The sequence below is a fragment of the Carassius carassius genome, chromosome 9 (genome assembly GCF_963082965.1).
Source record: "Carassius carassius chromosome 9, fCarCar2.1, whole genome shotgun sequence".
NCBI classification, from domain to species: Eukaryota; Metazoa; Chordata; class Actinopteri; order Cypriniformes; family Cyprinidae; genus Carassius; species Carassius carassius.
In genome coordinates, this window is record NC_081763.1 from 33,885,089 (window position 1) to 33,901,404 (window position 16,316).

Here is a 16,316-nt window from a genome sequence, read left to right on the forward strand (position 1 = left end):
GAAAGACATTATGAACAATTGGAACGAGAGAGAAAAGAGGGATGGGAGAGAAGAAAACAAGAAGATGATGAGAGACAAGAAGAAGAGAGAAAGAGATGGAAAAAATGATTGAAGATCTGAAACAAGAACAACAAGAAGAGGTAAAGAGAAGAGAAAGAGAGAGAAAAGTAAGAGAAAATAAAGAGAGATAAAATGAAACAGAAACATGAAGAGGAAATAAAACAGATGAAGAAGAAACATGAAGATGAAGCCAGAAAACAAACAGAAGAACTGCATGATTTCAGACAGAGATATAATCAGCAGGTTCAGGAGCTCACAGAGATGCTGGAAGAACGTCAGAGACACCAGGAATTACTGGAAAAACTATATATGCACCTGAAAAATCAGACAGGAGAAGAAATAAAAGAGCTACAAAAACAAGTTGAAAAACTGAAAAATAAACCAGACTGTATCATTATGTGACTGATTTCAAGCATAAAGATGAGTGCCAATAACATTAATGCTTCCGTTAATTTTTTTTGTATTTACTTACCTTAAGCTGTTTGATAAGAATTGCCTTGCTGACAAAATGAGAAAGGTCAAAAAATCGAAAAAGATTTCATTTTGTTATTCTGATACTGTTTTGAACCATTTCATATTGGCATTTTCATATTGCTTGCATACTTCAGTATTACATAAAAAAATTAAAATACTGCAATATTATTTTTTCCAATGTTTTCACATCTACAGGTGCATCTCAATAAACTAGAATGTCGTGGAAAAGTTCATTTATTGCAGTAATTCAACTCAAATTGTGAAACTTGTGTATTCAATAAATTAAATGCACACAGACTGAAGTAGTTTAAATCTTTGGTTCTTTTAATTGTGATGATTTTGGCTCACATTTAACAAAAACCCACCAATTCACAATCTCAACAAATTAGAATATGGTGACATGTAAATCAGCTAAACAACTTAAAACACCTGCAAAGGTTTCCTGAGCCTTCAAAATGGTCTCTCAGTTTGGTTCACTAGGCTATCATGTGGAAAGACTGCTGATCTGACAGTTGTCCAGAAGACAATCATTGACACCCTTCACAAGGAGGGTAAGCCACAAACATTCATTAGTCACATTTCCACTGTCGAGTCAGAGCGAGGCAGTGTTTCAAATGGGCCGGATGTGGCTAATGGCCTTGGACCTGTAGCACCGAGGCCAAAATTGCGCTGCGTTTCCACCGTCGGGCAAGGAGGTTTCGCTGCGCTTCACTAAAACCCGCCCTTTACACGCCTCTCATGATCAACATCACGCCACCCCATTATTTCACCAACAAAGCATTATCAGAAGTTATCAGAAAACTAATAAGTCACTGGAATTAGCCAAACGAACATAAAAACGTCTGTTTGTTTGCATGCTTTGTTAAATATTTAAATCCAAAAGCATCGTTGTTTTACTATAGTAAGTGACACACTGATCATAATGAATACATTTATCAGGATTGAAAATTAGTCACACAGAAATAAAGCAGTATGAACATAGTCTGCTATTCAGTTGAGTCTGTTTCTGTTTATTTTAAGTAACAGTAGCATATACATCACATTTAGAAAGAATTATAATTTCTATATTTTTATAAAACCTCCTGAACAAAAACCATTATCATAATTAAGACAGGCTACGTGGCACTAAACGTTCGAGACAAATGACAGATCAAATGTGTTACTAAATTGAGATAAAGAATAAGAAGCTGATGTCTGATTTCTTCAAGCGGTCGAATTTGGCATGTTTACACTAGCTATGGTAACTATACTGTCAACAAGCACTGTCCTTCGGATGAGACATTAAACTGAGGTCCTGACTCTCTGTGGTCATTAAAAATCCAATGGTACTTCTCGTAAAGAGTAGGGGTGTAACCCCAGTGTCCTGGTCAAATTGTCCCTTTGCCCTTTGTCAATCATGGCCTCCTAATAATCCCCAACCACTTGATTGGCTCTATCTCTCTCTCCTCTCCACCTGTAGCTGGTGTGTGGTGAGTACACTGGCGCCGTTGTCCTGTGGCTGCTGTTACATCATCCAAGGTGATGCTGCACACTAGTCATGGTTAAGGAGAGACCCCCCACATGATTGTAAAGTGCTTTGAATGTACAATAATACACAATAAAGTGCTATATAAATGCATCATTCATTCATTCAAATATTTTACTAAATAAATACATGATTGTGATAGAGAATAAGAAGCTGAAGTCTGATCTCTTCAAGTGGTCACATTTACCATGTTTAATATGGTAACGTTAATGGATAGCGTGCATAGTCTTTTGCATTGCTTATAAATATTTCTGCCGTGTTTGTTGATTATAATCCACATTGAATCATGTTATTTCAAACACTCGCTGCTGAGTAAAAGTGAGATTTGAGCTCAACTTATTTTAAAAAGTTTTTAATGAAATGATCCGCGGCGCTGATGCTCTCCAGACGCAGAGATACTCTGCCTTTTTTCATAACCACTCCTCTAGCCCCAGCTGACCCGCTTTGGCGCAAGGTTTTCGTCTGGCCAGAAAACCCTGGCCGTTGGCCCAGAGGAAACACAGACGAGGCACGATCAAGCACCGGAAGTGAAACATGACTGGCCTTGGTTTAGTGTTTAGTGAAAGAAAGAAGTGTGGAAGAAAAAAATGCACAACCAACCGAGAGAACCGCAGCCTTATGAGGATTGTCAAGCAAAATCGATTCAAGAATTCTAGTGAACTTAACAAGGAATGGACTGAGGCTGGGATCAAGACATCAAGAGCCACCACACACAGACGTGTCAAGGAATTTGGCTACAGTTGTCGTATTCCTCTTGTTAAACCACTCCTGAACCACAGGCAATGGCAGAGGTGTCTTACCTGGGTTAAGGAGAAGAAGAACTGGACTGTTGCCCAGTGGTCCAAAGTCCTCTTTCAGATGAGAGCAAGTGTAATGAATTGACAGATTGAGGTAAAGGAAGGAGACTAGGGTCGGCGTACGGGGCTCGTGAGATGCTTTATTTAGAAAGTAAAAATCAAACAAAAGAAACAATCACGGCAGGTGCGCGCACTTCGCAGTCTTCAATCTACAGTATCCCTTTGTAGCCTTCTCGGTCCAGCACGAGTCCCCGTCTCTCTCCTCCTTCGCCAGCTGTCGCGCTCCTTAAATGGTTCCCCACACCAATCACTGCAACGACATCCAGCTGTTACTTGTTTCTCACCTGAACCACTTACCACCGCTCGTCTCTTCACTCGCTCTCCCGTTACAGACTTCGCTAAACCACGCCTCCCCCGCCACATACCCCCACCGCCCGACTCAGGCCGGGGAGCCATCCGGCCTGCAGCCCCCCCCCCCCCATTCCTGGAGAGGAAGTCGGCCACAGCCATCTGCGCCCCCAGCCTGTGAATCACCTTGAACTTAAACGGCTGTAAAGCTAGATACCAACGGGTGATTCATGCGTTGGTATCCTTCATGCGGTGGAGCCACTGGAGGGGCGCGTGGTCCGAGCAGAGGGTGAACTCCCGTCCCAGGAGATAGGACGGGAACGAAGGGTGAGAACCGCCCACCTGATGGCCAAACACTCCTTCTCTATGGTGCTGTACTTAGTCTCCCTTTTTGAGAGCTTTTGATTAATGTACAGCACCGGGCGGTCCTCCCCCCCACCTTCTGGGACAGGACCGCACCCAGCCCCCTTTCCGACGCCTCGGTCTGCAAAAGAAAGGGGAGAGCAAAATTAGGAGAGAGCAGGAGCGGCACCGCCACACAGGGCCGCCGTAACTCGGGTAAAGGCGTTCTCCGTCCATTGGACCGTATCCGGTACCTCCTTTTTAGTGAGGTCAGTCAACGGGCTGGTGAGGTCCAAATAATGAGGAATAAACCTCCTATAATATCCCGCCAGCCCCAAGAACTGCCTCACCTCCTTTTTGGTCTTGGGCCTGGGACAGGTTGCAATTGCTGCCGTCTTATCAATTTGGGGACGCACCTGCCCGTGGCCCAAGTGGAAGCCCAGATAATTTACCTCCACCCGCCCAACTGCGCACTTCCTCGGGTTGGCCGTTAGCCCCGCCCGTCTCATCGCCCTGAGGACCGCCCTCACATGCTCCATATGCCGCTGCCAGTCCCCACTATAGATGATAATATCATCCAGGTAGGCTGCGGCATATGCAGCATTGGGCCGCAGCACTCGATCCATAAGGCGCTGAAACGTAGCCGGGGCCCCGAACAAGCCGAACGGAAGCGTAACAAATTGGTGTAATCCGAATGGTGTGGTAAAGGCTGACTTTTCTTTGGACATGGGAGATAAGGGGATCTGCCAGTATCCTTTGGTTAAGTCCAATGTCGAATAAAAACGAGCCGTGCCTAACCGATCGAGCAAGATCGGGCTCTCCCAATCGCTGTGTGACTCGATTACCCCCATCCCCAGCATGGCCTCTAATTCAGTCTGAACTACCTTTTTTGTGTTCAGGCAATCTATACGGCTGGCTGCGAATTACGACACCCGGCTCTGTCTCAATGTGGTGCTGAATCAGGTCCGTACGACTGGGTAGGGGCGAAAACACGTCCGCAAATTCTACCTGCAACTGCGCGATGTCAGTGAGCTGCGAGGGCGAGAGGTGCTCCCCTCCTAGGGCCAGTGCGAGGGGTTTTCCTTTAATAATCGCTTCTGGCCCGAGATCCTCCTCCCCACTCACTACCGTCGCTAGCAACACTGACTCCTCCCAGCTCCATTTTTTAAGGAGGTTGAGGTGGTAGATTTGCCGTGAGTCGCCTCTATCCGTCCGTACTACCTCATAATTGAGATCTCCTATCCGCCGTGTGACCTCAAAGGGTCCTTGCCACTTGGCTAACAATTTGGAGCTAGAGGTTGGCAGTAAAACGAGCACTTTATCTCCCGGTGTAAATTCTCGCAGCTTAGCTCCCCGGTTATATAGCTGGCTTTGTCTGCCCTGGGCCCGGAGCAAATTCTCCATAGAGAGCCGCCCCAGTGTATGGAGTTTTGCGCGCAGGTCCAGGACATATTGAATTTCATTTTTGCTATCCGAGTGTCCGTCCTCCCAAGTCTCTCTCAGGACGTCTAGCACCCCTCGGGGCTGACGTCCATAGAGAAGCTCGAAGGGGGAAAACCCCGTGGAGGCTTGGGGGACCTCGCGCAAAGCGAATAAGAGGGGTTCTAGCCAACGGTCCCAATTTTTCGCGTTTTCTTGTACGAACTTCCGGATCATGGTTTTTAATGTGCGATTAAACCGTTCGACCAGATTTAGTGTTGCTGCTACTCCTAAGTGCCCTGCCATAGGATTACAATGCGCCGTCTGGAAAAGCATTTCCCGACGGCTCTGTGGTACTAACAGCTGGGTTGTATCTTCCTTTGTCTGAGCGTCGTGGGTCACTTGATACAACCTGTCTTTAATAACAGCAAAATACGGGTGGGATAGCGGACGCTCAGGGTGGAGGACCCTTCCATCAATCGAGCAAACCTGCTCGAAGGCATGTTTAAGCGTCTCGTCCCAGGATTGTTCCAGGGGAAAGTCATCGCGGCTGACAAGGTTTAGCCTCGCCATGCCGCTCGGCTTCCCTGGGACCGCCCCGCTAGGTCCTGGGATAGATTCTCCCACCTGAGCGCTCGCCCCGCTCCCCGGCCGGTTCTTTCCCCCGACGGCACCCGCTGTCAAACACCCCAGCAAATGTTGAAACACAGGCCAATTCGTCCCCAAAATTAGCGGATGCCGGAGGCGCGGACTAACGGCCACCTCCACACTATGCTTTTGGCCCCGAAATGTAATGCCTATGGCTTTTAATGGGTATTCCCTTATATCCCCGTGCACGCACCTCACCTTAACCATGCGGCCCATATCCAATGCCCTGGATTGTATCAGGCTTTGATGGATGGAGGTCTGGTTACAACCTGAATCCACCAGAGCCTGATAGGTACCCCCCTTAATACTCACAGGTATTTGGTACAGCCCGGCTTGATCGGGGGCAGCCTGCGGGTCATCCGGGATCCGGACCAGAGTCCCCACCTCCATCATCGGACACCTGTCCACAAAGTGGCCCGGATCCCCGCAACGCCAGCAGGCTGGCCCGGGTCTCCCCGCGGCCCCAGTGGCGGGAAGTGGCACAGGGAATTGACGTGGGGAAGCAGCCGGAGGGTCTTCACTCCCCCGTCGTGGGGGGGCGGCCATCCCTCGGACGGGACCTCGTGCCCCGGCCGCAGGCTTCATCGCCACCCTCCAGCGGGGTGCAGCCCTCGGTGAGGGAGAGGAAGAGATTTCGGAGCGGGGGGGAAAGGGGAGACAGGGGAAGAGAGAGAGAGAGACAGCAGGGAGGGGCTCACCGACCCCGGAGCACGCCGCCAGCTGATCCTCCGCCAGCTGGATGGCCAGATCAAGCGACGCCGGGCGGTGGCAGTGGACCCACTGGGCGGTCCTCTTTGGGAGGCGGGAGATGAACTGATCCAGCACCACCGCGTTGATGATGGACTCGGCGTCGCCGTCCCTGGCCAGCAGCCATTTGTGGCATGAGTCCCGGAGCTGCTGCGCCAACACAAAGGGTCGTCCCGCCTCGGCCAGCTCCAGCGACCGGAAACGCTGGGGATGTTGTTCTGGGCTGAGGCCGACCCTCTGGAGGATGGCTCGTCTGAGGTCGGCGTAGACCAGGAGGTTCGGGACGGGTAGTTGTTGGGCCGCCTTCTGGGCCTCCCCCGACAGCAGAGGGATGACCCGGACGGGCCAGCTGTCCATCGGCCACCCACATGCCTCCGCCGTCCGCTCAAATAGGTCCAGAAAAGCCTCTGGATCGTCGGCGGGACCCATCTTGGTGAGCGGCATGTGGGCGGGTGGGACGCTGGGGCAGGACATCCCCATCCGTCCCTCCCGGTCCAGCAAGCTCCGGAACAGCTCGCGGTCCTCCTGCTGGACCCGCATCATAGTCTGGAACCGGTGGTCCTGGTCGGTCTGCAGGTCCAGCAGGGCCTGGTGGTGTTCTTGGTGCAGGCCCGCGAGCGATGAAATGATGTCCGCAAACGGCAAGGATGATGTGGCTGACGGAGTCTGCATGGCGGATGCTCTCCTTCCTCCCGGGTTTCGGCACCAGTGTAATGAATTGACAGATTGAGGTAAAGGAAGGAGACCAGGGTTGGCGTACGGGGCTCGTGAGATGCTTTATTTAGAAAGTAAAAATCAAACAAAAGAAACAATCACGGCAGGTGCGCGCACTTCGCAGTCTTCAATCTATAGTATCCCTTTGTAGCCTTCTCGGTCCAGCACGAGTCCCCGTCTCTCTCCTCCTTCGCCAGCTGTCGCGCTCCTTAAATGGTTCCCCACGCCAATCACTGCAACGAGATCCAGCTGTTACTTGTTTCTCACCTGAACCACTTACCGCCGCTCGTCTCTTCACTCGCTCTCCCGTTGCAGACTTCCCTAATTCACGCCTCCCCCGCCACAGCAAGTTTTGTATTTCACTTTGAATCCAAGGTCCTAGAGTCTGTAGGAAGGGTGGAGAAGCTCATAGCACAAGTTGCTTGAAGTCCAGTGTTAAGTTTCCACAGTCTGTGATGATTTGGGGTGCAATGTCATCTGCTCGTGTTGGTCCATTGCATTTAAAAAAAACAAAGGCCCTGCACCCGTTTACCAATCTATGGGCTATTGTCAAAAGGAAGATGAGAAACAAAAGACCAAAAAATGCAGATGAATTGAAGGCCACTGTCAAAGAAACCTGGGCTTCCTATTTTGGTCCAAAAATAGCAAAAGCCACGACTTTATTCAGCATTATCTTCTCTTCTGTGTCTGTTGTGAGAGAGTTTAAAACAAAGCAGTTTGTGATAACTGGTTCGCGAACGAATCATTCGATGTAACCGGATCTTTTTGAACCAGTTCACCAAATCGAACTGAATCATTGTAAACGGTTCGCGTCTCGAATACGCATTAATCCACAAATGACTTAAGCTGTTAACTTTTTTTTAATGTGGCTGACACTCCCTCTGAGTTCAAACAAACCAATATCCCGGAGTAATTCATTTACTCAAACAGTACACTGACTGAACTGCTGTGAAGAGAGAACTGAAGATGAACACCGAGCCGAGCCAAGCATGAAGACCCCCGGAAACTGTCCTTGTTCCTGCAAAAGAGAAAGATAATGTTATTGAGATGTCCTTAATGCAGCCTATGTGTAGGAGAGGGGTATTCTCCCCTCTAAACGCAAGAGAGAGAATAGCAGTTCCCTCTTAATTTAAGTAGCAGGGCAGCGAAAGGGTATTCTCTCCGGCTGGAGAAAACAGCAGTCCCTTTCTTTGAGGGGTGTTCGTCCCTCGCTTGAGGGATAGAACAGCAGTCCCCTATGGTTATAGCAGCAAAGGGTGATCTGCCTGGTGGGAAAAAACAGCATCCCCCTCTCTTTTCTAGTATTTTAAATACAGTTGCTCCTTTAAGCTTAAGGAAGGTTGAGGAAAACAGTCTGACACCATGGTATAATGAGCATACTCGCACCCTAAAGAGAGCAGCCCGGAAAATAGAGCGCAGCTGGAGGAAAACAAAACTAGAGGTATTTTGTACTACATGGCGGGAAAGTAACCTATCTTACAGAAAAGCATTAAAAACTGCTAGAACCGATTACTTTTCTTCTATTTTAGAAGAAAACAAACATAACCTGAGGTATTTATTCAATACAGCCAAGTGTTGACATTTGTCTGTGTGTAATGAATAAATAAAATATACAAGTTTCACTTTTTGAATGGAATTAGTGAAATAAATCAACTTTTTGATGATATTCTACGACAGTCGTAGGAATTACGTATTTGGCAGTTTGAATGTCTTTCTGATCTGACACCATATGCTATGAAAGTTATTAATTGTGAAGTGAGATCCTACCGCAGGCCGTCTCTTGGCCAGCAAATAGCAATGAGGAGAGAGACAAGTTTGAAACGCCCAGCTCAATCATAAGCAAGTAAATCGGGTGCTATGGAAAGTGTTCCCGGTTCTAGTTGTCTTAATTATTGCAGCCAAAAGCCCCATTCACACCAATAATGATAAATGTAAAGATAACGATATTAGCATCCACACCAGTGAACAAAATCTTCTGTTTATTCTAAGAGCACATGCGTCTGCCGCTTTAAATTCTTGAGCTCATTACAGCAGGATGGATTCTGATTGGCTGTCTGAGTTTTATCATTCATCAGCTGGTAAAAAAAAAAAACACAACAATATCATTAACTCTATATCTTTAACATTATAGTTGTGGTGTGAACTATGCTATTCTTTAGTATTGAGAAAGATTTTTAGAACTATATCTTCATGGTTATCTTTATAGTTCTCGTGCTTGGTGTAAACAGGCCTTAACTATCCTATAATGTATTTGAATATTAGAAATGTATAAGTGTGTTGTGTATGTCAAATTAAAGAGATGGGTCTTTAATCTAGATTTAAACTGACAGAGTGTGTCTGCCTCCCCAATAATATTAGGTAGATTTTTCCAGAGTTTGGGTGTTAAATAGGAAAAGAATCTGCCGCCTGCAGTTGATTTTGATATTCTATGTATTATCAAATTGCCTGAGTTTTAAGATAGCAAGGCTGATTTCAGTTTGTGCCTGTGAGTTGGTATGAGATGAACTAGACAGTGATCAGAGAGCCCCAAATCTGCCCGTGGGACAGAATGATATGCATCCTTTATTGTGGTCCAAGTATATTACTGTCTCTGGTGGGTCATGTAATGTGCTGTTTGTATTTTGGCAGTTCACGGGAGAGATTTTCTTTATTAAAATCCCTAAGAATAATTAAAAGAGTGTCTGGGTACCGTTGCTCCATTTCAGTTATTAGTTCAGCTAGCTGTTGCAGCAGTGTGTTCACACATACATCACGAAATCTACTCATTCACAAGAATGGACAAGGAAAACTCAAGTAAGTATACAGTTTATGAAGAGAGCATGTGAATTAGGACAGGATATCTTTTTTTCAGGATTGTTACACCTGAACACTAATGTTCATTTTGGTAGAAACATAGCCCACTACCTCTCATTTTCCCAAGTCAGTGATGCAATCTGCTCTGAACAGCTGGAAGTCCGGCAGATGAAGTGTGTTATCTGGAATAGCTTCACTCAGCCAGGTTTCCATTTTAAGAAAGGAATGGACATTTGCAATATGCAATAACAATTATAATAATAATTCAACTTTTAATAATAGGTCAAAACTGTATTGTTTTAACGTGTATCCAAGTGTTTAAATACAAATATGTTATAGTTGACACGTTATGCTTAGACACAGTTCATGTTCCTTAGAGTACAGTCATCGCATATAAAGTTGATGTTGATTAGTGTTTTGTGAATTATGCACTTGTGATTCACACTAGGTTGTGCAAATATGCTGCAATATATATGTCACATGTGCCATGTACAGTATTTATGTCAGTCAGACTGAAGTATAGTAAAACTTGTTTCCTGTTTGAAAAATAAATGGAAGTGTGAAAGTGGAACTACAATAATAATGTTATATATTTAACTTAGATCGAACTAAGTGAAGAAATTACTAGAGTGTATTATAAATAGGAGAAGGTAAATTTTATCTGGATTAGAGACCATCTCAGGTCTTGACACAATGAAATGATGCAATCATCATCATTAGCATTCGCATTAGTTGGTTGGTATGTGGGTCATTTCATGTTCTAGAAAAGCTGGACCAGAATTGCTTGAACTGCTGCCAGAGAAATCACCTTACTCATGTCAAACTAGATGCAACTAAGTAAAATTAACACAAAAGCCTAAATCATAACTGTACAAAAGAAATCTCTTTAATTAGGCAGCAACACTTAACAATAAGTTCTTATTTGTCAACATTATTTTATACATTACATTAATAACTTGCATTTTTTCATATTAGTAATATGTTTAAAGTAACATTTACTACGATTAATGAAAGCGCTAAGAAAATATTTCTCATTGGATTTGCCATGCTGTTGCAATATAAAATACTTTTCATTGCTAATTCATGCTAACAAATGAAGCCTTGTTGGAATTGTAAATGTTTTGAAACTGTAAACATGTAAAAAAAAAAAAAACTTTGTCATATGCTGGGCACAAGTGCTTATGTATGTATACTTAAGATGCTCTTTTAATGTCACTGTCTAAGTACATAAAGCCACGTTAAGCATTGTTGTACATTACACGTATTAGAAATATCTTCATTTTTCTTTATCGCTCACACCTCAGTGAGGCACAGGTCACTGAGGCTGAGGGTGCTTTCACACCTGGCTCATTTGGAGCGTTTGATTCAGAACCTGTCTTGTTTTCTCCTTTAGCCTCCAATATCAATGCAATAAACCACACTTAGCATTTTTTCCTTTATTATTTAGCATTGATATTTATTTATTTATCAGACAACTTTTATCCAAAGCAACTTAATTGGGAATACAAAGATTAATCAAAAAGAGGCAATAAACACCAAAAGAGCTAAAAGGGAAGGATACATGTAGGAATAGTGAAAGAATAGAGTAAGATTTATATTTTCAATAGGTGGCAGTTAAGTTCTCATGGAAGAGATGTGTTTTCAACTTCTTCTTGAATACTGTCAGGGATTCGGCTGTCCAGGTAGGGTTAAGTAGATCATTTCACCAGTAAGGAACAGTGAACAAGAAGCTTCTGGAAAGTTATTCACACACTGCAGGCTTCCTGAAGTTAATATAAAGTTCTGTATGCAAGCATTAATGTCTTGCACTTGATGTGAGCTGCAACCAATAGTCAGCGTGGGGAGATAAAGAGAAGTGTAGTGTGGACCAGACATACTGTAGTGTTGCAATGCCCAAACTGTTAAATACAGAAAATACAGTGCAACAGAATTTTCCAATTGGTAGTGCTGTGATGCACTGTAATTTGTGTCATACTGCACTGGAATGGATTTAAGTCCAGTGTTTCAGGTAACATTTACGTACATGGGAGTGCAACAAATTTAAACCCGACAAGGGAATTCAATTATTCAAAAACGTTTTAACTTGACAGCATCTTATGAAGCAAAAACATGCATATATAATTTTTTTTCCGTCTGTTATTGAAGGACACAGGGTTTTCCATGGTCCTTCTTAAGGCTGTCAATGATTTCAGCATTTCTGGCTTCAATTCTCATGCGTTCTGCAGCGTACATATCAGCTATCTCTTTGTACCTCCTCATGGCCTCGTCCATCTTCTGCCTGCATTCTTCCATTTCTTTATAATGCTGATCTAGTTGTTCTTTCTCTGCCTTTCTCTCATCTTCAGAGTTTTTAGGTAAATCCTCACTGCTCTGTTTGTCTGTGACTCTATCTTTTATCTTTTCTACTTTCTCTTCTTCAGTTGCTGCTTCTTTAGTTTTACTTTCTTCTGTCCTCTCAATCTTTTTCCTTAGCCTTTTGCCTCTTTTTAAGGATTCAAAAGGCTTCCATTTTTTAACATGTTTCTTACGATCTTGATCAGATTGTCTTCCAGTTTCTGGTATCTCTCTATCCAGATCAGTTGTTCCTGTAAGCTGATTTTCCTGCTTTTCAATCTGATCATCATGGGTTTGTTCAGTGTTTATTGTCACTGTGTTTTCTCTCTTTTGTCTCAACAGTATCATCTCTCTCTCCGCAAACAGAAATTCTCTAACTTTTCCTTTAGTTTTTTCCTCTTCTAGTTTGTCTTGAATTTCTTTGATTTCAGACTCATATTTAGCTTTAATGGCCTCGATTGCTCGTCTGACCTCCTCTTCTCTCTCTCTATTGATCTGCATAAGTCTGAATGGTCTCTCAGCCTCCTGAAACATTTTGTCATTATAGAAATTGGGGTCATTATCCCACATCATCTTATCAATCTTCTTTAACAGATTCACGACCTGAGCAGGATCCTTCTGTTTATTATTGAACAGATGATATCTTCCTCCACAGTCATTTATCAGTTTCTTAACGTGTGGATTTCCTTCTTTAATGAATTCTTCAATGCTTTCATCTGCGAGATTGTCTCCTCGTGTGAACAACACCATAGTGTAGGTCTCTGCTTTCTGTCCGAAGGTCATCTTGATGAGCTGAAGGGTTTCTCTCTCTTCTTGTGTGAACGGGCCGACAGCGATGACCAGCAGAAACACGTGTGGCCCAGGAGCCGAGAGTTCAATGCATCTCATGATCTCCTGCTGGATCTCTTCATTACTGAGAGTCGTGTCGAAGAGTCCTGGTGTGTCCACCACAGTCACAGGTCGACCACAGGTGACTCCAGTCTCTCTTTGACATATCTTGGTCACAGATTTCATGCTGGATTTTGACTGAAACATATCATGTCCCAGGATGGTGTTACCTGTTGCACTCTTTCCCACTCCAGTTTTTCCAATCAGGACGATCCTCGCACACTTCAGGCTCTTCTCAGCACCAACAGAGGCTGTGATTCACAAATACAAGTGTTCAAACTCTATGATGCCATGATCAATTCAAATTATTATTATTATTTTTTTTAGAAAGATGTAAAATAAAGATGAAGTGTGAAAATTCTGTGAGAAATCATAAGAATAAAACAATTTTATGTAATACTCACATTTAGATCGCACTAATTTTGTAGGATTTCCTGACTTTGGGTGAAACCTCTGTGCCATGGGCCCTAAAAATGAATAAAATTATTAACAAATACTAATGTAACAGTTTAAAACTTGTTGGTGCATTAAGAGTTTAGGAAACTTGTTAAATGTATTAAAAAAACAACTATCATAGCGATTGTAAAAAACTGTAATATCACATTATCTTGTATGTAATATTGACAGCTAGAGGTTTGGATGGATACTGCAGTTCAAATTAAAAATTTGGAATTGTTTTTTTCCCTGCCTCCTCTTCAGTGTTTATACTCACATGGGTGGTCAAATTGAGGACACACAACTGGAAAGAGCCTTACACTGTAAGATGATGAGTTAATTTATCTGTGTTAATTTGCTTCTGGTCATAGAGTTTTTTTTAGACAGATGCTGATGCTTTTGAGGTCGGGTAGAATCTGCAGCCTAAGTGTTTGCTGGCTTTTTTTCTGCCAACTGGCAACCCAGTGTGTGAGGTAAGTTGGCAGTGAGAACCACAAACCAAAACAAAAACACACATTCCAACATGGAACACCCATTTCAAACCAGAATAACTGGCTGTGGCATTGTTCTTTAAAGAAACAAGTATGTGAAGTTAATATGTTTTCTAAATATCTGCAAATCTGAGCTGGACCGCAGACAGAAGGCAAAAGGGCCAACAAGTGCTAAGCATCTCTCGGGGAACTCCTTCAAGACTGTTGGAAGACCATTTCAGGTGACTACCTCTTGAAGCTCATCAAGAGAATGCCAAGAGTGTGCAAAGCAGTAATCAAAGCAAAAGGTGGCTACTTTGAAGAACCTACAATATGACATATTTTCAGTTGTTTCACACTTTTTTGTTATGTATATAATTCCACATGTGTTAAGTCATAGTTTTGATGCCTTCAGTGTGAATCTACAATTTTCATAGTCATGAAAATAAAGAAAACTCTTTGAATGAGAAGGTGTGTCCAAACTTTTGGTCTGTACTGTATATATATATAGCACCTTTAATGACACAAGCTAATGCCAATTTACACTTCTCCACCTAGAAATGGACCTAATTTCCCTAATTTCTTGTATAATTGATGGAATTAGGCAGTGCATTATTACATGAATTAATCATCTTGATGTATCTGATTAATTTTATCAGGCATTTTGTAAAACAGTGTGTATATACTTTATACTTACATTGATTCATACTACTTGGCCATCTACTGAAACCTGAATGTACACCATCAGAAAAAGCAGGGAGAGAGCAGGGAAGAGGTTATTTCATCTGCAGATCTACTGTATCAAAATAATCTTATTTTTATTAAATTCACAAATACTTGTGCACTGGAGATAAAGGTTACCTTTATGTATCTTGTTTGTTGTTAGGCAAACTGTGTGTTCTTTCATCAGGAGAGGTCTTGGATCTTCAGGGATCTTCAGCTGATGGCCTCCATTTTCCTCAACCATCTTCTCGATGCTCTCCAGAAGTTTCTGCACTTGTGATTGGTCTCCATTCCTCTGTAGATGATGGTGTGGATGTCTGCTGTTCTCCAGCAGAGACTTTACTGATTCAGCATCAGAGTCTTTAGCACTCACATACTCCTGCTCCTCATGCATGAAGACCACAATCACATACTCAGAGGCTCCTTCACCAAACGTGACATTAATGAGCTTGAGAGCATCTGTGTCCTGATCTGTAAATGTGCCAGACTTCAGGACTAGTAACAGGGCATGAGGTTCAGGACGAGACAGATGGAAACGTTTCCTCACCTCCTGTTCTTCAGGAGAGAGAGCAGGACTGAACAGGTCAGGAGTGTTGGTGACCACCAAATGCCTCTCCAGCACCATCCCATCATGCCTCTCAAACAAATGCTGGGAGGACGGCGACTCTGAAAAGACCTTTCGTCCAAAGATTGTGTTTCCACACAAGGATTTAACATCTGCATGTGATCCCAGCAGAACTATTCTCATCTCTTCTTTAATCACAGACACTGAAATTACATGAACAGGTTTATTTCCACTAGCAGTTATTGTAAATAATTTCCTTACAGTTTTTTCAAATGCTTATGCATAAATTTTTTTTTTACTTGTCACACAATTTCTGAAACCTGACACTCAAACAGCAGAAGCACACACAAAAACCATATGATAATTTTTGGCATTTAACCCTACAGAGGAATTTTTGGCACTGGCACATGGCACTGGAAAGTGTATGAACATCATCCCTATGTCAACATGACACTTCTAAGGTCGGATACGCCATACAAGAAGATTCTTTCTACGGTGCCTGGCAAGAGAGAATATAGCATGTGACGTGGATGAAGTATTGTGGCCTGACCCAGAGGAGGGATTGAGCCTAGATGCACACACACACACACACACACACAATTCCTTTGGAATAATCACCTTTTAGTTTATTTTTTTATTTTTTTTACAGTTTTTTTTTCCAATTGCTAACACACTTAAATGACATGCACAGCACAACTATTTAAAATGCACTGAACACAGTTCTCTGCATAAGACACAACAATCTGAAATAAAGTCACATGTTTGCCATTTCAAAACACTGCCATTCAAAATGACACTACATTAGCTAATTGGCCAGTTACATGTGCCACCTGGCCAAACACCTCAATGGTTAATTGTTAACGCTTCATCAGGATGTAAGCACTATGAAAAGACCACAGGTGAGAACCTTTTTTTTTACAACAACAATGGAAGACATTGCAGAGAGAGGAAGAGGAAGAGGGAGGTTGAAAATAAGAGGGGGAGGAAGAGTGAGAGGTAGGGGTAGAGCAGGTAGAGGAGTTCATGGCCAAAGA

At 43.4% G+C, this 16,316-nt stretch overlaps 1 protein-coding gene across 1 annotated transcript; it reads right to left on the minus strand.

The window, feature by feature from the left end:
* Window positions 1–12,003: 12,003 nt before the first annotated feature.
* LOC132149775 (GTPase IMAP family member 8-like) lies at window positions 12,004–15,465 on the minus strand. The gene is made up of 3 exons (XM_059559175.1): window positions 14,856–15,465; window positions 13,494–13,556; window positions 12,004–13,340 (listed from the first exon to the last, which is right to left on the minus strand). Exons 1-3 carry the CDS (start codon window positions 15,463–15,465, stop codon window positions 12,004–12,006), a joined length of 2,010 nt encoding a protein of 669 aa, XP_059415158.1.
* Between the last annotated feature and the right edge of the window lie 851 nt (window positions 15,466–16,316).